This window comes from Rhinoderma darwinii, chromosome 2 (genome assembly GCF_050947455.1).
Source record: "Rhinoderma darwinii isolate aRhiDar2 chromosome 2, aRhiDar2.hap1, whole genome shotgun sequence".
Lineage (NCBI taxonomy): Eukaryota > Metazoa > Chordata > Amphibia > Anura > Rhinodermatidae > Rhinoderma > Rhinoderma darwinii.
The window spans coordinates 332,202,979-332,228,085 of record NC_134688.1 but is presented as its reverse complement, the minus strand read 5'-3'; the positions used below and the strand labels follow the sequence as shown (position 1 = coordinate 332,228,085).

General features: G+C 42.1%; 1 protein-coding gene across 1 annotated transcript in view; it reads left to right on the top strand.

Annotated features, from left to right (window-relative positions):
- Positions 1-23,850, top strand: part of LOC142743179 (ADP-ribosylation factor-like protein 8A) — a 51,088-nt gene extending 27,238 nt beyond the window's left edge. The window contains exons 4-7 of the mRNA XM_075853676.1: positions 3,582-3,675; positions 11,899-11,966; positions 19,309-19,379; positions 22,718-23,850. Of these exons, the coding sequence (XP_075709791.1) occupies positions 3,582-3,675; positions 11,899-11,966; positions 19,309-19,379; positions 22,718-22,767 (283 nt within the window). The 3' untranslated portion in view covers positions 22,768-23,850. The remainder of the gene's footprint in view (positions 1-3,581; positions 3,676-11,898; positions 11,967-19,308; positions 19,380-22,717) is intronic.
- The last annotated feature ends 1,257 nt before the right edge of the window (positions 23,851-25,107 follow it).

The window sequence follows — 25,107 nt, the reverse complement described above, 5'->3', positions numbered from 1 at the left end:
ATTAAAAAAATAAATAATAATAATATTTGATTGGCTGCAGCAGTCACATGGGATGAAACGTCGGAGGCCGGACTGCATGAAGTTGTTTTTTCCTGAGTTGCGATTTTTGCGGCAGAATCGCTGCGATTCCGCCACAGAAGTCGCAACACTTGGCTTTCTGTTGTGGGTTTTGCATCCCCATTGAATTCAATGGGGAAAACCTGCAATAAAAAATCAATAAAAACGCAGCATAAATTGACATCCTGCGGATTTAAATTCCGCACCAGAGGTCAATTTATTAACAATAAGGCCTGATTAACACGAGCGCTGCGCATCTCGGACGTGAAAAACTGCAGTTTTTCACGTCCGAGGTGCATCCGTGCTCAGCGCTGTGGGACGCGATGTCACGCATCCACCATAGTTGAGAGTCTTTGGAGGGATGCGTGATGCGTGAAAAGTTAGGACATGTCCTATTTTCCCACGGACCCTTCACACAGTCCATGGAAAGAACGGCTGAGTGAACGGCCACATTGAATTACATAGGTCCATGGGACGGCCGCTGTGTGTAAAAAGAATGTATTTTTTTGTCGCCAAGTTGTGAGAACCATAAAGTTTTAATTTTTTCATCGACCGAGCTGTATGAGGTCTTGTTTTTTGCAAGTCGAGCTATAGCTATAATTTTTGTAGGTACCATTTTTGGATACACTTGACGTTTTGATCGCTTTTTATTCCAATATTTGTAGGAAAAAGTGACCAAAAAAACTGAAATTTTGGTATAGTTTGTTACAGGTTTTTTTTTACGCCATTCATCGCGTGTAATAAATAATATAACCAAATATGTATGGCTTATTTTTTTTTTTCAATAATAAAGGAACAATTATGTTTTATTTTATTATATGTTTTAAAACTTTTTTTTTTTTTACACTTTTTTTCAAGTCCCACTAGGAGACTTGAAGGTCCAACTATAAGATTTTTTTTTTCTAATACATTGCACTACCTATGTAGTGCAATGTATTAGATCTGCCAGTCATTCACTGACAGCAAGCCGATTAGGCTTCGCCTCCCGTCGGGGCCTAATCGGCTTCCGTAATGGCAGAGCAGGAGGCCATTGTTAGGCTTCCTGTTGCCATAGCAGCATTAGCAGCCCTGATTGCATGGCAGGGCTGGCGATCTGCAAGCAACTTCTAAGATGCAGCGAACGCTGCATCTAAGGCCTAATTCACACGAGCGTGTTCGGTCCGTGATATACGGTCCGTATGTCGGCCGCATTTCCCGGACCGAACACACTTATTTGCCTCGCTGCGGGAAAACTGTCCCGTAATGTAATCATGTTTTCAGTACGGGACAGTCGTTCTGCTGAGAGGCAGTGAACCTAGCGTCATAGATAACTATGATGCTAGAAGCCCGGCTCCCTGCACTGTGTTCGGTCCATGAAATGCGGCCGACAATCGGACCGTATATCACGGACCGTACACGCTCGTGTGAATTAGGCCTAAGGGGTTAATGGCAGGGATCGGAGCTAGCAGGTGGATGTCAGGTGTAACATACAGCTGACATCCACCGCTGATGACGCCGGCTCAACTTCTGAGCCGGCGCCATCTTGCCGTTGGCTACGGAAGCCTTTCATGCTCCACCGCCGGGCAGGTCCTGGAAGGCTTGCGTGCTAGGCATACCGGGAGGCCAGTATTAGGCCTCCAGTTGCCAGTGCAGCCACCGGAACCGATGAGCTGCAAACAGCTTAAATGCAGCGATCGCGTTTGAGCGCTGCATTTAAGGGGTTAATGGCGGAGATCGAAGCTAATTTCGGTCCCCGCCATTACACCCGGGTGTCAGCGGTAAGATACCGCTGACATCCGCCAATGGTGGCACCGACTCAGCTTCTGAGCCGGTGTCCACCATTTGTCGTATGGATACGGCAAAATGCGGGAAGCACTATGTATCCATGATGTATCCACACTACAACTGTCGGGAAGGAGTTAATGAGAGTTTAGCAACCAAAACAAAACAAAAAAACGCTATAAAAACGCACAGTGTGAACCCAGCCCAAGGCCTAGTTTACACGAGCGTGGTATACGTGCGTGCGACGCGCGTGCTTTTCACACGTGTCGTACGCACCTATATTAGTTTATGGGGGCATGCAGACAGTCCGTGAGTTTTGCGCAGCGTGAGTCCGCTGAAAAAAACCTCACGACATGTCCTATCTTTGTGCGCTGTTCGCGCATCACGCACCCATTGAAGTCAATGGGTGCGTGAAAAGCACGCATGCCGCACGGAAGCACTTCCGTGCGATCTGCGTGATTTGCGCAACAGCTGTCAAACTCTGAATGTAAACAGAAAAGCACCACGTGCTTTTCTGTTTACAAACATCCAAACGGAGTGTCATAATGATGGCGGCTGCGCGAAAATTTTGCTGCCGCGCATTATACGCTGATGACACACGGAGCTGTTAAGTGCCTTTTGCGCACGCAAAACGCCGTGTTTTTTGCGTGCGCAAAACGCACACGCTCGTGTAAATGAGGCCTAAGAATAACAGCCAATTGATGGAATTTTCCATTACAATAATCTAACAGATGAAATAAATAATGCCGTTAAGAGAACTGCTTTTCTATGATTTCTGTAAAAACAACAGTCTGAACAGGGCCTAAGTAGTTATGACTTAGGCCTCATGTACAGGACTGTAAGAATTTTCACTGTCCGCAAATACGGATGCACATCCGTAGCCGTAGAGTTCTATGGGCGAGTCGGTGCCGCAATTGCGGACAAGAATAGGATATGTTCTATTTTTTGCGGATCGTTTCTACGGCCTTGGCAAACATTCGTAAATATACGTAAGGGTGTCCGTGGCCTATAGAAATGAATGGGTCTGCAATTTCATCCATAATGATCTGATCCGTAATTACGGAAAAAAAACTACATTCGTGTCCATGGGGCCTAAGGGTGTATTCACATGTAGCAGATAATGTTGCAGAAATTTCTGTGACTGAAAATCATTTCCATTTATCTGAATAGAACTTGCAGAAATCTGTGCACCTTCTTCAGAGAAAACCACATTCAGATGAATGGAACTGATCTTCAGTGACAGAAATGTCTGCAACAAAATCTGCCGTGTGTGAATCCTCCCTTAGGCCAGGATCACACACACAGTTTTGATGCAGTTTTTGGCTCCGTTTTTGGAGCCAAAGCCAAAAGTATATCCAGTAGGAAGGAAAAGTGTATAGAAAAGAATGATGCCAAAAACTGCCGCAAAACTGTGTGTGATCCTGGCCTTACAAACATCAGGGCTCTGTATTACACATACAGCTTTAGGATATGGAGTGAAACCTTTCCAAAAGTTCATCTCTTTGAGGAGACTATGCCTGATCTAGACAGATTTTTTTTATTCCATTATATGCCATGTAAACTGGTCTCCTTCTTTGAGATGACCCCCCTTTTAACAAGACCATTTGGTCAGCACTTTTTAGTGGTCTTCTCAAAAATGTTTGACTGTATCATGATCTAGTGAATGAACAATGTAAGTATGCTATGCTAGCATGATCTAGAAAGTACTGTGCATACATTGCTGTTAGCCTTCAGTGGTACTGACATTACATATCGTTCTATAGATACATGGTGGATGCTGCCGATCAAGAGAAAATTGAGGCATCAAAAAATGAGCTACATAATTTACTGGACAAGGCTCAACTCCAAGGTATCCCGGTAAGTTTCTCACCTCTTGTCACTAACCATTTAGATTGTAAGCTCATATGGGCAGAGCTCTTTCCTACTGTAATGTGATCACGCCTGCTTTATACCATGACGGTGCTGATAATAAAAAGTTCATATAACTTCTAAACCCCAGGGTAAGGTCAAGCATGAAGTGTTACAAACCCTGATTGGTATAAAATACAGTATTTTTGGACTATTAGGCCCTGTTCACACAGAGTATTTTTGCAGGCAGAAAAAATCTGCCTCAGAATTCCTTCAGGAATTCACGTGTTGCACGTGTTTTTTCGCTGCATTTTTCACCGGCGGTCATTGAAGCTAATGCAAGGACCGTGAGCAAAAAGTGCTGCGAAACGAGCACCTTGTTTTTTTTTCTGACTCCCATTGATTGCAATGGGAGGTCAGAGGCGGAAACCTTGGCAAAAAAAAGGACATGCTTTGGCCTGTAAACATTTGTATGCAATTTTCTCACTGTATAGAAAAGTGTAGTAACATATTTAATGCAAGGGTATCCCGCAAAAAAATGTGTACCGTATGCAATAAGTTTTTTATACAGTATAGGCGTACAGTTACATATATCAGGGGCATGTGTTCGGCAGCACACTTAAAACATGCATGCCGAGTCTGGGAACCAAACGTAATGTGAACAGAGCTCTAGCTTCCACCCACACAACACTCTCATAGTCTAATTAGTTTTTTTAGGAAAATACAGACATTCCTTTGCGTGGTTCTTTCTGCTAATGACTTCTTTTAAGGGCTTATTCACACGAACGTGTATAATCACGCGCGTCGCACAGACTTATGTAAGTCAATGGGGCCGTTCTGACAGGTCGTGATTTTCATACAGCGTATGTCCGCTGCGTAAAACTCACGACATGTCCTATACTTGCCCGTGTTTCACGCAGCACGCACCCTTTGAAGTCAATGGGTGCGTGAAAATCACGCGCGGCTACGGAAGCACTTCCGGGGGATGCGCGTGATTCGCGCTACAGTTGTTAAAGAAGTGAAGGGACACATAAAAGCCCCTCCTTCTTTACGGTTTCGTAACATAAAAACATAAGTGTCATAATCATGTCGGCTGCGCGAAAATCACGCAGCCGCGCACCATATACAGATGCCACACTGAACTTTTGAGCGCGCAAAACGCACCGTTTTTGGCGTGCGTAAAACAGACACGCTCGTGTGAATCCGGCCTAATAGTGATTGTGACCTCTCTGTGGCATATCTTGCATTTGCACAGAAGGGTGACCTTTCTAGACTGAGTCTTGCAGCTTTGATATAGTCTACAATTCGTCACCACAGTGCCCACTGGAACATCCAAACACTTGAGTATTGTTTTTTCCTAATTCATGCAGTTTCTGTGCTTGAAATAAATATCACAGAGAACATTTCATTGTAAGACCGGCATACGAAATAAAACGAGAGAACTGGTATTGGGTCTGCTACTGTATCTCTATAGCCCTTAGCTGAAATAGTCTACTACCACATGATGTCCGTGTTTCTGGCCTAATATTGCTTTATTTAGTCTATGTAAAAATAAACATTTTGCTTCATTGGCCCCCTGCATACGTTGTTACCGGTAGTCACACGACCATAGATTTAGTTCGTAATTACGGAGCCATTCATTTCTATGGCCGACGGACACCTTCCCGTATATTTATGGGAAGGTATCAGTGCCATAGAAACCTTCCGTAAAAAATTGGACATGTCCTATTTTTTTATTTTACGGACCATGATCCCATATTTTATTATGGGAGCACGGTCTGCAAATACGGATGACTGTCGGCAGCAGGCCGTGCCCATAATCACGGACCGTGTGCATGGGGCCTTAGGGTTTTTCAGTCAGAGTTAACTAACTGATATTTCAAGTACTTAGATGTATTTTGCATTATGGACTTGTGAAACTCTTGTTTAGTATTGGTTATGGGGTTCCCTAGCAAGGGAATAGTATTTGCACCAAAAAATGCATCGGCTTGTTTTAAGTGGACCCCTATACCTTAAAGGGGTTTCCAGGCATGGGGTGGTTTTTCATACTGATATAGTATATGATCGATGGTGGTCTGACACCCGGACCCCGATCAGCTATTCCGGCAGAAGGCTCCGACCACTGTATAGCGGCCATACTGCAGTTCTTCTCCTATTTGGGTGAATAGGAGCAGAGCTGCAGTAAGCCAGCACAGCCACTACACGGTGCACAGAGCCATCTGCTTCTAGAACTGACCACTTCATAACATCCGGTGCCCGGAAGCAGCTACAACAGCAGATCAGTTCAGGGTCCGTGTGTCTGAATCCCGTCGATCCTTTACCGATGACCTATCCTGTGGATAGGTAATCAGTATGAAAAACTGCCCCATGCCCGGACAACCCCTTTAAGGGCGGGTTCACACATGGCGGAATTCCACTTAAATTCCGCTGCGGACACTCCGCAGCGTTAATCCGCAGCGGAGCCGTTTCTCCATTGACTTTCACTTTAATTTAGCAGTGTTCGTTTACACGATGCGTACAATTCCGCTGCGGAGCATAGGCTGCGGAGCGGAATTTGGTGTCCGCAGCATGCTCTGTCTGTTGCGGAGCAGTGGCGGACTCATGGCGGAATTTCTCCATTGACTTCAATGGAGATTCTAAGTTCCGCAATGAAGTCCGCAGCTGTCATGCACATGTCATGTGTGCTGCGGATGCGTCTTGCTTTTTTAACTTGACATTTCTTCATTCTGGCTGGACCTAGGTATTTCTAGGTCTACAGCCAGACTGAGGAAGTCAATGGGGCTCCCGTAATGACGGGAGCGTTGCTAGGAGACGTCTGTAAATAGTCACTGTCCAGGGTGCTGAAAGAGTTAAGCGATCGGCAGTAACTGTTTCTGCACCCGGGACAGTGACTACCGATCCCAATATACATGTATCTGTAAAAAAACATATAAGTTCATACTTACCGAGAACTCCCTTCGTCTGTCTCCAGTCCGGCCTCCCAGGATGACGTTTCAGTGTAAGTGACGGCTGCAGCCAATCACAGGCCAAGCACAGGCTGCAGCGGTCACATGGACTGGCGCGTCATCCAGGGAGGTCGGGCTGGATGCCGAAAGAGGGACGCGTCACCAAGACAACGGCCGGTAAGTATGAAAATCGTTTACTTTCACTAGGGAAAGTGCTGTCCCTTCTCTCTATCCTGCACTGATAGGGAGAAGGGAAGCACTTTTCCCGCAGTCTGCAGCAGCTAGTCCGCATCAATGTACTGCACATTTTGTGCAGATCCGCTGCAGAATCTGCAACGCAGATTCTGTGCGGCATCGATGCGGACAGTTGCGGAGGAATTCCGCCATGTGTGGTCATGCCCTAAAGCAATCCATTACAGGACCAGGGCCAGACTGTCCCACCAGAAGAGTCAAGGCTCTAACACAATAAAAGGCCCCAAGGGTCCAGCAGAAAAACCATTTGTAAACTCCATCACTTGCCACTAGTGTCTATTTTTTATGGCATTCACAAATAATCTGTTAGGCCCCATTCACATGTCCGTAGTATTTACCTGCTTTTACTGATCCGCAATTGCAGATAAAATACAGACGCATTCATTTCTATCGACCACGTACACCTTCCCGTATATTTACGGTGTGTGTCCGGGCTAAAGAAATGAGCCGCAAAAAATAGGACATGTCCTATTTTTCGCATTTATGTACTGTGCTCCTGTAAGCATGGTCCACAAGTGCAGATAACACTCCGTGGCCCGTCCGTGCACTATTTACTGACCGTAACTACTGCATGGAAGTGTGAATGGGACCTTATTTTGAGTTTCCAGTAGCTTCTCTCTGTTACCTGAATCACAACTGTGTGCAAAGGGAGTGATTGAAGTAGCAAAAGTATATTAGGTCAACCTTAGGGTATGTTCACACGCAAACTCAAAAACATCTGAAAATACGGAGCTGTTTTCAAGAGAAAACAGCTCCTGATTTTCAGAAGTTTCTTAAGTAACTCGCGATTTTCGCTGCATTTTTCACAGTGTTTTTTTACGGTAGTTTTTGGAGCTGTTTTCAATAGAGTCTATGAAAAACGGCTCCAAAAACGTCCCAAGAAGTGACCTGCACTACTTATCGCAGCCGTTTCTTTACGCGGCCGTTTTTCAAAACGGCCGTGTAAAAAAACGGCCCGTTGGAACAGAACGCAGTTTTTCCTATTGCAATCAATGGGCAGATGTTTGGAGGCATTCTGCTTCCGATTTTTCGGCCGTTTGAGCATACCCTTAGAAAGGAATGTATACAATTAGGTCCATAATTATTTGGACAGTGACACAATCTACGCCACCACATTGGATTTTAAATGAAACAACTGAGATGCAATTGAAGTGTAGGCTTTCATGCTTAAATGGAATGTGTCGCTATGAAGAAAAAATGTTTTCATTTTTTTTTAGTTAAACAGTTAGTATATAAATGATTACACATTGTTTTAATTTTTTTAATTTTTTCTCAAGTCAGGAAATATTATAAATTAGATTCTAATTTCCATGTGCTGGTCACTAGAGGGAGCAATTCCCAAAATTGCAGCATTGGCATGTGGTAAAGCAACCTCATTGCTTTATGCTTCGAAATTGGACACACTCGCTCTAGTGTCCTCACACAATCCCCCCTCCTTTATCCTGGCTAGTGCCAGGAGAAAGGAGGGGGTTGAATGTTCAAACCTCCTACACTGTGTGCCGCCGTTTTTTGAGCGAACATACACACACATCACAAACATAACTTACCTGCTCCTGCCGCCGCCGCTCCTAGTCCTTGCGTCTGACCATATGGCCGGAAGCTGCGACCAGAAATGGCGTCATCTTATTGTCCGGCCGCGGCTTCCGGTCCACATGAAAATGGCGCCGGATGTCGCCCTGCCGAAGACCTTCCTTTTGGTCTGCGTGGGAGCGGGATGTATGTGCCGTACTCCATCTCTGTATGTGTCGTTAATCGACACATACAGAGATGAAAAAAAAATGGCAGCCCCCATAGGGAAGTAAAAGAAAAGAAAAAAGTACAACACAAAAACACAAATAAATAAAATTTATTTTAATGACATACTAAAAGCCGTAATATATAAAAAAAAAAATTCTGTGACATCTTCCCCTTAATTCAAGGGGTTGAACAAAAGTATCCTGTCAAATGTTTAGGAATTGCAACCATTTTTCTACACAGCCTCCTCATTTCAGGGGCTCAAAAGTAATTGGACAAATTAACATTATCATAAATAAAATGTTTTTTTTAATACTTTGTAGAGAATCCTTTGCAGCCAATGACTGCCTGAAGTCTGGAACCCATAGACATCACCAAATGCTGGGTTTCCACCTTTGTGATGCTTTGCCAGGCCATTACTGCAGCTGTCTTCACTTGTTGCTTGTTTGTGGGTCTTTCTGCCTTAAAGAGGCTCCGTCACCACATTATAAGTGGCCTATCTCCTACATGATGTGATCGGCGCTGTAATGTAGATTACAGCAGTGTTTTTTATTTAGAAAAACGATAATTTTTGACGGAGTTATGACCTATTTTAGCTTGATGCTAATGACTTTCTTAACAGACAACTGGGCGTGTTTTACTTTTTAACCAAGTGGTCGTTGTGGAGAGAAGTGTATGACGCTGACCAATCAGCGTCATACACTTCTCTCCATTCATTTACTCTGCACATAGTGATCTTACTAGATCACTATGTGCAGCCACATACACACACACTAACGTTACTGAAGCATCTTGAGAGTTAATAGACATAACTTCCAGCCAGGACAGGATGACTATTCACAATCCCGACACTTCAGTAACGTTTGTGTGGGATTTACAGCACAGCCAGCGTAATCTCGCGAGATTACGCTGTAAATGACAGGTTACAGCGAGATTACAATTGCTGTGCTGTAAATCACACACAAGCGTTACCGAAGTGTCGGGATTGTGAATAAACGTCCTGGCTGGAAGGGATGTCTATTAACTCTCAAGACGCTTCAGTAAGGTTAGTGTGTGTGTATGTGGCTGCACATAGTGATCTAGTAAGATCACTATGTGCAGAGTAAATGAATGGAGAGAAGTGAATGACGCTGATTGGTCAGCATCATACACTTCTCTCCACAACGCCCACTTTGTCAAAAAGTAAAACACGCCTAGTTGTCTATTCAGAAAGTCATTAGCATAAAGCTAAAATAGGTCATAACTCCGTCAAAAATTATAGTTTTTATAAATAAAAAAACACTGTTGTAATCTACATTACAGCGCCGATCACATTATGTAGAAGATTGGGCATTTATAATGTGGTGACAGAGCCTCTTTAAGTTGTGTCTTAAGCAAGTGAAATGCAGCACGATCGGGTTGAGATCTGGTGATTGACTTGGCCATTGCAGAATATTCCACTTCTTTGCCTTAAAAAACTCCTGGATTGCTTTTGCAGTATATTTCGGGTTATTGTCCATCTGTACTGTGAAGCGTCGTCCAATTTATTAACCTTGCTGCATTTGGTTGAATCTGAGCAGAAAGTATATCCCCGAACACTTCAGAATTCATCCGGCTACTTCTGTCTTCAGTTACATCATCAATAAACACTAGTGACCCAGTGCCTTTGGCAGCCATGCATGCCCATGCCATCACACTGCCTCCACCATGTTTTACAGAGGACGTGGTGTGCTCTGGATCATGAGCCGTTCCAAGCCCTCTCCATACTTTCTTCCTCCCATCATTCTGGTACAGGTTGAGCTTCGTTTCATCTGTCCATAGAATGCTGTTCCAGAACTGGGCTAGCTTCTTTAGATGTTGTTTGGCAAAGTCTAATCCGGCCTTTCTATTTTTGAGGCTGGTTAATGGTTTGAACCTCTCATGAAGTCTTCTCTTTATGGTAGACTTAGATACTGATACACTTACTTCCAGGAGAGTGTTCTTCACTTGGGTAGATGTTGTGAAGGGGTTTTTCTTCACCATGGAAAGGATTCTGCGATCATCCACCAGTGTTGTCTTCCGTGGACGTCCAGGCCTTTTGGAGTTCATGAGATCACCATTCGGCTCTTTTTTTTTCAAGACTGTACCAAACTGTTGATTTGGCCACTCCTAACATTTTTGCTATCTCTCTAATGGATTTCTTAATTTTTTTCAGCCTAACGATGGTCTGTTTCACTTGCATTGAGAGCTCCTTCCACCTCATGTTCTGGGTTCACAGCAACAGCTTGCAAATGTCACACCTGGAATCAACTCCAGACCTTTTACCTGCTTAATTGATGATGGAATAATGCGGGAATAGACCATGCAGCCCATTAAATAGCTTTTGAGAAAATTGTCCAATTGCCTTTGGTCACTTGAAAAAGAGTCAGCTACATATTAAAGAGCTGTAATTCCTACACCCCTCCGTAAATTAGTATGCGAATACCCATAAATTAAAGCTGAGAGCCTGCACTTTAAGCCAATATTGATTATATAACTGTATATTCTATATATTTTGATAAAACAGCTTAAATGCAAAAACTTGTGTCACTGTCCAAATAATAGTGGACCTAACTGTACCTATGTTATTTTCTTCTAATTACAACCAGATACTGAAACATCTCTTTTTTTTTCTAACCTGTTTTTTTTTGACTGATTGTATTTTTTATATTTATTTATATATATATATATATATATATATATATATATATATATATATATATATTTATTTAATTTCTGTACATGATTATGGCAAAAAAAAAAAACATCAACAAAAATTTCTGATGACAATTCCCTCTAAGGCTATGTTCACACAAAGTTTTTTTGCATGCGGAATTTCTGCCTCAAAATTCCGTTTGGAAGTTTGAGGCAGATTTCCTCTCCCTGCACGCCGATTTTCGCTGCGTTTTTCGCCCACGGCCATTGAGCGCCGCGGGCATAAAACGCCGCAAAATACCCTTTCTCTGCCTCCCATTGAAGTCAATGGGAGGTCAGAGGTGTAAACACCCGAAGATAGGGCATGTCCCTTCTTTCTCCCGCGAGGCGGTTTTACCGCTCGCGAGAGAAAACCGCCCCGCCTCCCATTGAAATCAATGGGAGGCATTTTCGGCACGTTTTTGACGAGTTTTGCAGCGCGGTTTCCACGTTAAAAAACTCTGTGTGAACATAGCCTAAAGGGTTTTCTTTATTCATTTATGTATTGTTAATGTATGTCTGTTGATAATAACTTGATAAGATTGGTAGAACAAGTACAATCACAATATCAAAGGTAAGTTTACATCATAAACATAATTCTTTGTTTCAGGTCCTTGTCCTCGGAAATAAGAGAGATATTGCTGGTGCTCTTGATGAGAAAGAATTAATCGAAAGAATGTGAGTATATAATAGGGCCAGGGGATTATGACATAAATCAAAATCACGATTGATTGAACATGTAACCTCGATTATGATGAATAAACAATTATTTAGGCCACACCCCCTATTTGCATGCTCTGTGATTGAACTAATATTTATCCCGAGCCTGCTGTATACTACTGTATATAATATACCCCACACACTGTCCCCACACAGTATAATGCCCCATAACTGTCCCCACACATCATAATGAGCTGCCCCCACACAGTATATTGCCCCTATAGCTGCCCTCCACACAGTAAAATGCCCCTATAATTTCCCTCCACACAGTATAATGCCCCCATAGCTGTCCCCCACACAGTATAATTCCCCTATGGTGCCTCCCCTTACAGTATAATGCCTCCCATAGCTGCTCTACCATTGCATTCAACTGTATCTGCGTCCTGAAGATGCAGATACAGTTTAAACCAGGGGGGGAATGAAAAACCGAAATGCACAAGATGACGTCGGTTAATTGCTCTGAATTTCAGTTTCAGGTTTTTTTTTTTCGATTAATTGCCCAGCCCTAGTATATGGCACACTGCTGTTCTTTATCAAAATGTAGTTATGTGATAAGTTTTACAAGTACATAAAACAGCATGCATAAGCACTAGCATTAGCGTTGCAAACACCTTTTCCATACAAAAAACACACGGATCCCAGATACTCTCAGCTGTACGAGTTCTTTGGCCCCATTTACACATCGTGGATTTCACACAGAATTTGGCGTGGATTTTTCCATCTAAATTATGACTCAAGAGAACCTTTAGGGCTGGTCCACACGCAGCGGAATTGCTGCGTTTTTTCCGTCCGGAGTTGCTGATGGAAAAAACGCAGCAGAATAGAGTAGCATAAAAGTGGTTGAGACTTAACAAATCTCATCCACACGCTGCGTAAAAATTCTGAGCCAAAATTGACCTGTGGTGCGAATTTTTCGTACTGCAGCATGTCAATTCCTGCTACGGAAAGTGGACTGAATTGCTGCATTTTTCAGAGGAGATGTCACTGTCTCCCAGCATTGAGAAAAATGCCGAAAAATCCACACCATTTTCTGCTGTAAAAACTGCAAGATATGGTGCGTTTTTGCCGCAGTGGAAAGCCTGCTACTTTCGACGGAATTGCTGCAGAAATTTTCTGCAACAATTCCGATGTGTGTGGACAAGGCCTTAGGGTTACTGAAAATGAAATGGTTACAATTTATAATACTGAGATCATATTATTAGGTATGGCATGAAAAGTCTGGCAAGGTAATGCCTACTCTATTTTTATTTATAAAAGACTAATAGGCTTTATAGTAGTATTTCACAGGTATTATGTCACCAAAAAAAAAATACCTTGGTCAGGGGATACAATGTTTATTCATTTCTAAGGCCTCATGCACACGACCGTAAAAACTCCCGTTATTACGGGTCGTAATTACGACCCGTAATAACGGGCTCATAGACTTCTATTGGCCACAGGTACCTTCCCGTTTTCTTACGGGAAGGTGCCCGTGCCGTTGAAAAAGATAGAACATGTCCTATTTCAGGCCGTAATAACGGCACGGGCAGCCCATAGAAGTCTATGGAGCTCCCGTAATGACGGGTGGCTACGTGTGTGTGCACCCGTCATTACGGCAGCGTTGCTAGGCAGTAACTGTTTCAGTAACCTGGACAGTGACTTCCGATCACAATATACATCAACCTGTAAAAAAAATAGAAGTTCATACTTACCGAGAACTTCCTGCTTCTTCCTCCAGTCCGGCCTCCCGGCCGTTGCCTTGGTGACGCGTCCCTCTCGACATCCGGCCCAACATCCCTGGATGACGTTTCAGCCCATGTGACCGCTGCAGCCATTCACAGGCCAATCACAGGCTGCAGCGGTCACATGGACTGCCGCGTCATCCAGGGATGTCGGGCTGGATGTCAAGAGAGGGACGCGTCACCAAGGCAACGGCCGGGTAAGTATGAATTTCTTTTACTTTTACCTCGGAAAGGGCTGCCCCTTTTCTCTATCCTGCACTGATAGAGAGAAGGGGCTGCCGATTAGTGCAGTGCAATTTTGCAGAGAATACGTGCCCGTAAATACGGGTGACACCGGGCCCGTATTTACAGGCACGGGTCCGTAAATACTGGTGCAAAACGGGTCGAATGCGTGTGACACCGGAACCCGTATTTACGCCAGTATTTACGGGAGGGAAAAAATACGGTCGTGTGCATGAGACTAAGACAACTAAGGTTGTCACACCAGATTTTGGACTTCGATACCAATTCTTCGTGTAATATTGCGATTCTTGATACCAAAATGATCCTTATCTTTTTCCTCTTTGCATCCCGGCGTTCATAACTTTTTTATTTTTTGGTCGACGTATCTGTCTGAGACTTTGTTTTTCTGTGGGATGAGTTGTACATTGTAATGGTACAGTTTTTTGGTACATTTACATTATCGTTTAATTTATATACATTTTTATTTTGGCAAAAATCCTTTTTTACAGCATACACGCACGTCTCATCATAAATGACACTATAAATTTGTTGTGCAGGTTATTACGATACCAAATATGTGTATATTATTTATCTATTGGGACTTATATATTGGTAATGTTTATTTATTGTAAAAAATGTGCATTTGTGTATTTTATTTGTTATAAAAAATGTTTAACATCACTTTTTTTTTAATTAAAGGGTTTATGTTGGGGCCGAACATTATTAGCAGTGTACTCACTCTCTAATTTACATTCTGGTCCTGGGTCGCGCTGATTTTTAGATTTTAATAGATTTTTATAGCGCTGGAGGGGGACATGAAGTCTAGTTGCACAGTCTTCCTTCAGGACGACATGACTCTTCATCATATGACCGGCCCTGTTGTACTCCGATTACATAGAGTACAGCCGGGCCGGTCACATGAAGAAGAGTCATGTCTTGATGAAGGAAGACTGTGCAACTAGACTTCATGTCCCCCTCCAGCGCTATAAAAATCTATTAAAATCTCATAATCAGCGAGACGGGGGACTGGAATGTATATTAGCGAGTGTATTCACATATTGCAGTGAGCACACTGCTAATAATTATCGGTCCCCACATAACTATTTTATTTTTTAACTTTAACCCCTTCCCGCTCCTGGACGTACTATTAGGTCACGGTAGCTGTATCGTTCACGCGCCATGACCTAATATTACGTCCTCAAGGGGTCTAGTTTCCAAAATGGGGTCACTTTTGGGGGGTTTCCACTGTTTTGGCACCACAAGACCTCTTCAAACCGGACATGGTGCCTAATAAAAAGGAGGGCTCAAAATCCACTAGGTGCGCCTTTGCTTCGGAGGCCGGTGCTTCAGTCCATTACCGCACTAGGGCCACATGTGGGATACTTCTCTAAACTGCAGAATCTGGGCAATACGTATTAAGTTGCGTTTCTCTGGTAAAACATTGTGTGTTGTAGAAAAAAAATGGTATAAAAAGGATTTTGTGACAAAAAAAAATGTAAATTTCACCTCTACTTTGCTCTAAATTTCTGTGAAACACCTAAAGGGTTCATAAACTTTCTAAATGCTGTTGTGAATACTTTGAGGGGTATAGTTTCTAAAATGGGGTGTTTGATAGGGGTTTCTAATATATGGGCCCCTCAAAGCAACTTCAGAACTGAACTGTAACCTAAAAAAATACATAAATTAGGCAATACTTTGCTTCTTACATTATACTGATAATGAGCTGTGCCCACCCCGAGATGACCCCAGTTTTGACCGTTTGTATAAACGGAGACCCCTATTAGACCGTTTCAGTGCCCGGTTTTCCCAAGCATACACCCCCGATTGTATCAATTGTATTTCTATTGATGTGTCCTTGGTACATTTTAAAGGGAGGGTTCAATTCCGCGAGTACCTGCCGGGTAAGAGGGCAAGGTATGGCGTGAAGATGTATAAGCTATGTGAGAGTGCATCAAGGTATACCTACAGATTTAGGATATATGAAGGGAAGGACAGCAGTATTCAGCCCCCATAATGCCCACCATTACTGGGAGTTAATGCAAAAATTGTGTGGGATTTGGTGCACCCACTGCTGGACCAGGGTCACCACCTCTACCTGGATAATTTTTATACCAGCGTCCCACTCTTCAACTGCATCGCTTCCAGTCCTGCGGCACTGCTAGAAGACATCTGAGAGGCCTCCCTAAGACTCTACTTGGGCAAACACTCAGAAGGGGTGAGAGCAGGGCACATTCTAGCAGCAACATATTGTGTGTCAAGTACAAGGACAAGAGAGATGTCCTTGTATTGACAACAATACATGGCCACACCAGTACCCATGTACCAGTACAGAGACCCCCAGTACTTCTGGAAGCGAGGCCACACGCATCGTACCAGGGTAACACTTTCCAGGAGAAGTTCCCCAAACTGGCAAGAAGGGAAAAAGTCCAAAGAGGTGCAAAGTCTGCTATAAGAGGGGGATAAGGGAGGACAAAATATATCAATGTGACACGTGTCCCGAAAAACCAGAGCTCTGTATGAAAGAGTGTTTTAAAATTTATCATACATCCCTTGGTTTATAATTTACCCCAATTTTACTTACCCTGATGTACTCCGCACAGCTTATCCCCCCTCGTCTTTCCCCTCTGGGCCCTGCTGTGTGCCCAGGCAGCTGATAACAGCCACATTGAGGATATTGCCGTACCCAGGAGAACCCACATTACAGTTTATGGGGTGTATGTCTCGGGTCAAAATGCTCACTACACCTCTAGATGAATGCCTTAAGGGTGTTGTTTTTAAAACGGGGTCACTTCGTGCGGGTTTCAACTGTACTGGTACCTCAGGGGCTTCTGCATACATGACTTCGCACCAGAAAATCCCCAGTAGGCCAAATGGGGGTCCTTTACTTCTGAGCCCTCCCATGGGCCCAAACGGCAGTTTATCACCACAAATGGGGTATTGCGGCACTCAGAACAAATTGCGCAACAGAATGGGGTATTTTATTTCTTGTGAAAATAAGAAATTTTCAGCCAAAACTACATATTATTGAAAAAAATAAATTTTGTTTTAATTCCCAGCCCAATTCAAATAAGTTCTGCAAAAAAACTATGGGGTCAAAATGGTCACAACACCCATAAATGAATTCCTTGAGGGGTGTAGTTTCCAAAATGGGGTCATTTCTGGTGGGTTTCCATTGCATTGATACCTCTGGGGCTCTGCAAATGCGACATGGCACCCGAAAACCAATCCAGCAAAATCTGGACTCCAAAGAACAAATAGCGCTCCTTTCCTTCTGAGCCCCCCCCCCCCCAAACGGCAGTTTATCACCACAAATGGGGCATTGCTGCACTCAGGAGAAATTGGGCATCAAAATTGGGTATTTTATTCCCTGTGAAAATAAGAAATTTTGATAAAAAATTACATCTTATTGGAAAAAAATGAAATTTTTTTCATTTCACAGCCCAATTCAAATAGGTGCTGTGAAAACTGTGCGGTCAAAATTGTAACAACAACCATATTTGAATTCCTTGAGGGGTGTAGTTTCCAAAATGGGGTCACTTCTGGTGGGTGTCCATTGCTTTGATACCTCTGGGGCTCTGCAAATGCGACATGGCACCCGAAAACCAATGCAGCAAAATCTGGACTCCAACAAACACATAGCGCTCCTTTCCTTCTGAGCCCTCCCATGGGCCCAAACGGCAGTTTATCACCACAAATGGGGTATTGCCGCACTAAGGACAAATTGGGCAACAAAATGGGGTATTTTGTTCCCTGTGAAAATAAGAAATTTTGATCACAAATGAAATTTTATTGGAAAAAATTAATTTTGTTTTAATTCCCAGCCCAATTCAAATAAGTTCTGTGAAAAAACTATGGGGTCAAAATGGTCACAACAACCATAAATGAATTCCTTGAGGGGTGTAGTTTCCAAAATACTGTTTTGGCACCTCAACACCTTTTCAAAAAATGGAATAAAATTGAAATTCAGCAAGAAAAATGAAATTTGCAAACTTCACATCCACTTTGCTTTAATTCCCGTGAAATGCCTGAAGGGTTAAAAAAACGTTCTAAGTGCTGTTTTGAATACTTTGAGGGGTCTAGTTTTTAAAATGGGGTGTTTTATCATAGTTTCTAATACATAGACCCCTCAAAGCCACTTCAGAACTCAAGAGGTACCTTAAAAAAAAGGCTTTTGAAATTTTCTTAAAAATATGAGAAATTGCTGTTTATGTTCTAAGCCTTGTAACGTCCAAGAAAAATAAAAGAATGTTCAAAAAACAATGCCAATCTAAAGTAGACATATGGGAAATGTGAACTAGCAACTATTTTGGGTGGTATAACCGTCCGTTTTACAAGCAGATGCATTTAAATTCTGAAAAATGCTATTTTTTCAAAATTTTCTCTAAATGTTGCAATTTTTCACCAATAAACACTGAGTATATCGACCAAATTTTACCACGAACATGAAGCCTAATGTGTCACGAAAAAATAATATCAGAATCGCTTGGATAGGTTTAAGCATTCCGACGTTATTACCAGATAAAGTGAAATATGTCCGATTTGAAAAATGGGCTCTGAGCCTTAAGGCCAAAACTAGGCTGCGTCATTAAGGGGTTAATGTACTGACACATATCTATATGTCAGTACATTAGCCTGTGTATGGATATGGCCAGACATCCATCGGGTCCTTCAATGAACCAACTTGGGCTGTCTGTCCATATAAGGTATGTCCCTTGATCCCTGTGACGTGATCAAAGGAGGGTCCCCCCTTCTCATTTTCCCTTTGTCAGCTTTGATCTCTGTTCTCCGGGATTCTCTAATCTCCATTGTTAGAGCGGGGCTGCGCCTGTGCATTACAGCCATTGCCCTGCTCGATCAGCATGATGTGATGTGGCCGGCACCGCACTAATGAGTGGCAGGCACTGAAGACAGAGAACATGGGGGCGCTTGGCAGCGCTTTTGCCATGTTCTTTGTCCTCAGGGCTGGCGCCGCCTCATCACATCATGCTAGTGACTACATTTATGTATTACAATACTAAGCTGTCCGACTTCATAGCTTAGTTTCTAAGTACATGAATTTGCCATATTGAACTGTTTATGGTTGCACAGCATCAAAATAGTATCAATGCAACCCTATTGATTTCTGATGATTAGTATCTCAGATCCCTGTCCCTGATGCAGTTGCTTCTTGATAATGTACTGAAATGTAGGGTTCCATGTGTCCATGCTCGATATGCCTTTTTCCCCTCCAAACATTGATTATAGTATTCTGTTTTCCATTATCCTCGATGTCCTTTAACCCTTCATAGTATTTAACCGCACTGAAGTTTTAACAGTTTAGTTCTGCTTATGTTTATTGAATCCTTTTTCACGTTTAGGAACCTATCTGCCATCCAGGATCGGGAGATCTGCTGCTACTCCATTTCCTGCAAAGAAAAGGACAACATCGGTAGGTAATATGAAGAAAATGCATAATAAGTAAAGCAAGCTAGATCTTGGAGACCCAAATATAACATACATAGTAATATAGGTTAAAAAAGACCCAGGTCCATCAAGCCCAACCTTTCTCCGTAAATTACCCGTCAGTCATTGCTTGATTAATTATAACCCTCAATGCCATTCGTCAGTAAATAAGCATCTAGCCTTTTTTTTAAATGCTGACATAGTATCTGCCATTACTACCTCTTGGGGTACGGCATTCCATAGTTTTTAAAAGCAAGAAGAAATGATGAGGAAACAGCGCTCGTACGAGCTCTGCGGCCCCTTCAAAACAGCTGATCGGCGGGGGTCCCTCCAGTCGGACCCCGACCTATCGGCCATTGAAGGCCTATCCTGAGGATAGGCCATCAATTTTTAGTGGCTGGGAAAACCCCTTTAACTATCAAACTAAGGGCAGACTTTTATTTACAGCATTCCGCATTTGATATTCTATTTATGTAATCAGCGGGAGATGGTTCCTTCAACTTGACTAGCAGGCACACCCAGATGATCTTGCAGGCTCACATCACAGGGGTGCATAATTTAATAATCTACCAATATACTGATCGCTTAGGGCCTGGACTGTCCTGTGATAATGCCTATTAGGGCATAATTCTAGGTGTGCCCTAACAAAAGCTTGTGAATATTATGTGTTTATATCATGATATTCCAGTATATTACAGTTACAAAAGAATAAACGTTAAAGTCCCCTAGAAAGGCGAAAGAAATCACGTAAACTATTAAATAAAGTTATTAGAAAATAAGATTGAAAATAAATAAAAATATATAGTAGAACAATTATTTTATTTAGAACAAACTTTATTGAATAAAAATCACAAAACAGTTCAAACAATATACACATTTGGTGCCCCCATAACTGTAACAACCTATACAATCAAGCAAGCATATTATATTTGATGTTCAGTGTAAAAATATATATATAAAATAAAATGGAAAACCCACAATTCTTCCACACACTGATACAGCTTTGTCGATGTAAAAATATAAAAAGTTACGGCTTGATCTTTAAGGCGTTCCACACTCATCTAAAATGGAGTTACGTGGAGAGAACATATGGAGTGGATCACACTACTATATACCCTATTAAAATTTAGCAAATTATAATAGGCAGCAAGTATTGTATTATTAAATGGTGGACAGGTAGACTTCAGAGCAGGGAACAGTAGATTTTGCTGTAGGGCCTCCAGGCTGTTTTCCCAGGAAACACCTTCTCATACAGTAGGTTTGTGTTTCAGTGTACCTGTCATTGGGGAATCATATATGCTATATATACCTCCAGCAATGCATAGGGGAGGATAAGCACGGTCATCAATGCAGAAAGCATGGTGGTGGAGCAAGTGCAATAAGTAAATAACGGAGGCGACTCTTAATATTGTTTGGGGGTTGAGGCAACTGAAAAATGGTCATTCAAAAAGAATACAGAAGTTTCCTCCGCAGGCTACATACACTTGTCCCTGGTCTCTTGGATCCACAAAAAGAAGACCCCATACTAAAAACTTTTGGTAGCTTTTGTTGTATATGGGAGATATTTTGGATTATTTTCATGATAAATCAAACCAAATATGTTTTACACAAATCATTAGGTATCATATTTTTTCCACTTTTCTACTTATTTGTACATTAGGGAACTGCATGGACCGTATCATGGTTGTCTGAATGCAACCTTATTGAAATTGCTTTAATTTATAATATATAGCACGGATGACAAAAGGAAAACACAGTTCTTGCAGCTTCAGCAGACATAGGCACCATATGCAGAATACAGTCTCTCTCTCTCACTCTTTTAGTGAGGTCCGTTTACACGTTGCGGGAAAACTCCGCTGCGGACCATAGGCTGCGGTGCGGAATTTGGTGTGCGCAGCATACACTGGTTGTTGCGGACTCATTGCGGAATTTCTCCATTGACTTCAATAGAGTCAAAATTCTGCAATGAAGTCCGCAGATGTTATGTGTGCTGCGTAGCATATTTGTTTGATGAACATGATATTTCTTCATTCTAGGTCTACAGCCAGACTGAAGCCCCATGCACACCAACGTAAAAACGCCCGTAATCACGGGCCGTTATTACGGCACGGGCAGGCCCATACAAGTCAATGGGGCTCCCGTAATTACGGGTGACTACGTGTGTGCACCCGTAATTACGGGAGCGTTGCTAGGCGACGTCAGTAAATAGTCACTGTCCAGGGTGCTGAAAGAGTTAAGCGATCGGCAGTAACTGTTTCTGCACCCTGGACAGTGACTTCCGATCACAATATACAGCAACCTGTAAAAAAAATAGAAGTTCATACTTACCGAGAACTCCCTGCTTCTGTCTCCAGTCCGGCTTCCCGGGATGACGTTTCAGTCTAAGTGACAGCTGCAGCCAATCACAGGCTGCAGCGGTCACAAGGACTGCCGCGTCATCCAGGGAGGTCGGGCTGGATGTCAAGAGAGGGACGCGTCACCAAGGCAACGGCCGGGTAAGTATGAATTTCTTTTACTTTTACTAGGGAAAGGGCTGTCCCTTCTCTCTGTCCTGCACTTCTAGAGAGAAGGGGAAGCACTCGTCACCTGAATACGCAACGGCTAGTCCGCATCAATTTAATGCCCATTTTAGGCAAAGCCGCAACAGAATCTGCAACGCACATTATGTGCGGCATTGATGCGGACAGTGGCGGAAGAAATACGCCACGTCTGGTCATGCCCTAATGTATACCAAAAAAAGTGTCATTAAAGAGGCCTAATAGAGAGGTGTTTTGGGGTGTTTCATTTAAACAGCTGGAAGGGGCAACATGTGAGCCCTCTTTTCACCTTTGATAATAGCTCCAGGCTACCTTGTTTGCACAACGCAAGTGGGAATGTTCAGCCCCATGATTGCAGGATCTCTTTGTTAGGAGGAAATCTTCTAAATCCCTGAACCTTTAGTTTCTGTTTAGCAATTTAAAATGGAGCCATGACAGCTATGCTAGATCAGGCGTCATCGTGACATGCCCATTTGACTTTATTAGGGTCCCGTCTTAGGGGCTGGCATTTATTTCAGTAAGGCTGCGCTATTCTTGTAAAACAAATACTGAAAAGTCTGACGGATCCCTGAATGCAAATGCAAACAGATTCTAGTGACAGGTTCCCTTTATTTGTTTGCGCATTGCTCGTTTTTTCTGCTTACAGTTCACGAAGATGAGCGTTAGTCCTAACAGCTAAACCTACAGCTCTCTATTTATTCTTGTAGATATACAAATGCATTGTTACATATCGCTTACATTAAGTCCTTGTATGCGCTGTAAAGTCTTCCTTGTATGATTCTTTCAGACATCACTCTACAGTGGCTTATCCAGCACTCTAAGTCCCGGAGGAGCTGAAAACACCAAATCCCTGGCTACCACTTTTAAATATCCTGGAGAATGTGTTCCTTCTAGGACTTACCACAAATAGAAAGATAAAGGAAAGGCGTCCAAGTCCTTGGAATTGTGTCTTTCTCCTCCTTATCTTTTTGGGTATTCCCTCTTCCTTCTTCTCATCTTCTTACGTCTCTATTTTAATGGTATTTTTACACTATCCTCACTTCCATTGTAAGATATCGTCCACCCCCTTGATCATTCAGCCATCTCTCTGATACCCCTTTCTTGTTGTTGGAGTGTGTGTATATATTCATACCCGTGTACATGTATATAATTTGATTTTATTTGTTTTTTATTTAAATGTAAGAATTTAGTTATCTGCTGGTTGACCGATAACGTATCGACATTAATTTATATAGACCACCTTGTCAATATATATATATATGTATGTATGAAATATCATATGGTTGTACGCAAAGTAAGGTACGCCGACTGATATGTCTAAACTAATGGGATTATGTCTCAGTCCACAAAAGAAATGTAATCACGTTATATCTAAAAAAGAACAGGCCATTTTCTAGACTATTTATATAAACCTGCTACAGAAGACAAAATATATAGGCAATAATGGCTTGTGTATAGTCACCACATATAGTCACCTAAGACATGTCAGCCATCTTATGGCGCAAAATAAAAGGCGGACAAAACCTTTTCAATTTTCTTTTCTGTGTGAAATTATTTTATAAGATGACTTCGTATTACATTTCAAAAGGTTTTAGATAATGTTTATCAAGGTGCTCACTCACCCACCGCCTGTTATACGAAAATGCATCTTTAATGAAGTACTGGTCTCATGTAGAAATACAGAAAAGCTGCATTCTTCATGTATGAGTATTTGAAATGCTGCTCATGTCTAAGACTACAGCAAATGTTTGTTAATAATCGATATTCAGAAAATTTGCCATATCCTAAGTCAGTGGCGTCAATGGCGCTGTGTATACAGTCTACTAATTACAAAGACTTTTGGTTTCATGAAGTCTTGTTTCTTGTGTATATTTTATTTTTTTGCTGTCTAATAAATTAACAACTTTGTCAACATTGAAACCATTCTTTATTGTATTATTATTTATAATTATAAAGCAGCCAGGACTTTATATGACATATTCACAAGTTCCAACACATTTTTAGCTACTCTGATAATACTAAGAGCAATAAAAAGGATTCCCCTAATGTCATAAAAGTCAGATTGCTCCGAATCTAAATGTAGGGACACCCACAGCCCTTAAAAGGGTTTTTCGAGTTTAGGAAAAAATGGGCTAATAAAATAACTATACTTACCTGATAAATCTCTGCAGCTCCTGCGTCGCCTCCAGTCTTTGTTTATTTGGCTGCAGAGATTACGCCATGATGCAAATACATGGGGACGAGCGATCGTCCATCCCCATACTAAACAATCATTGCTCCGTTTAAAGGGCACAACGAATGCCGATCTACAATTTGTATTGTCGATCACCGCTTGTTTTAAAAGTGGTAGACACGTGTAAAATCACCTTAACTCACATTAATTTTGACTAGAGTAAAAAGTAAGCAGCACTACCTCAGTAGTTAAAGAGGCTTTGTCACCAGATTATAAGTGCCCTATCTCCTACATAATCTGATCAGCGCTGTAATGAAGATAACAGTGGTTTTTATTTTGAAAAACGATAATTTTTGAGCAAGTTATGAGCAATTTTAGATTTCGTTTCTTAATGCCCAACTGGGCGTGTTTTTACTTTTGACCAAGTGGGTGTTGTAAAGAAGTGTATGATGCTGATTAGTCAATGATAGGTCAGCCTCATACACTTCTTTACAACACCCACTTGGTCAAAAGTAAAAACACGCCCAGTTGGGCATTAAGAAACTAAATCTAAAATTGCTCATAACTTGCTCAAAAATGATCGTTTTTCAAAATAAAAACCACAGCTGTTATCTACATGACAGCGCCGATCACATTATGTAGGAGATAGGGCATTTATAATCTGGTGACAGAGACTCTTTAAGATTGCAAAGTTTCAAAGACCAATGATTCCTAGCCTTACTACTAAAAAAATGTCACTCCCAGGGAACCCCTACTCAAATTCTTACCTCAAAGAAGCTTAGTGTAGGGCAGCCAGGTAGATGGGGCGCACTCAGCCGGGTAGATGGGGCGCACATAGAAAAAAAATTAACTTGACAGCCGCATTACTGTCAAATTTGATACAGTACAAAATTATTGTTCATCAATTAGTTATTTAAACTACTATAAGAATAGTACATTACTATAACATTACTATTATTACATTACTATAATACTACATTACTATAACATTACTATTATTACAT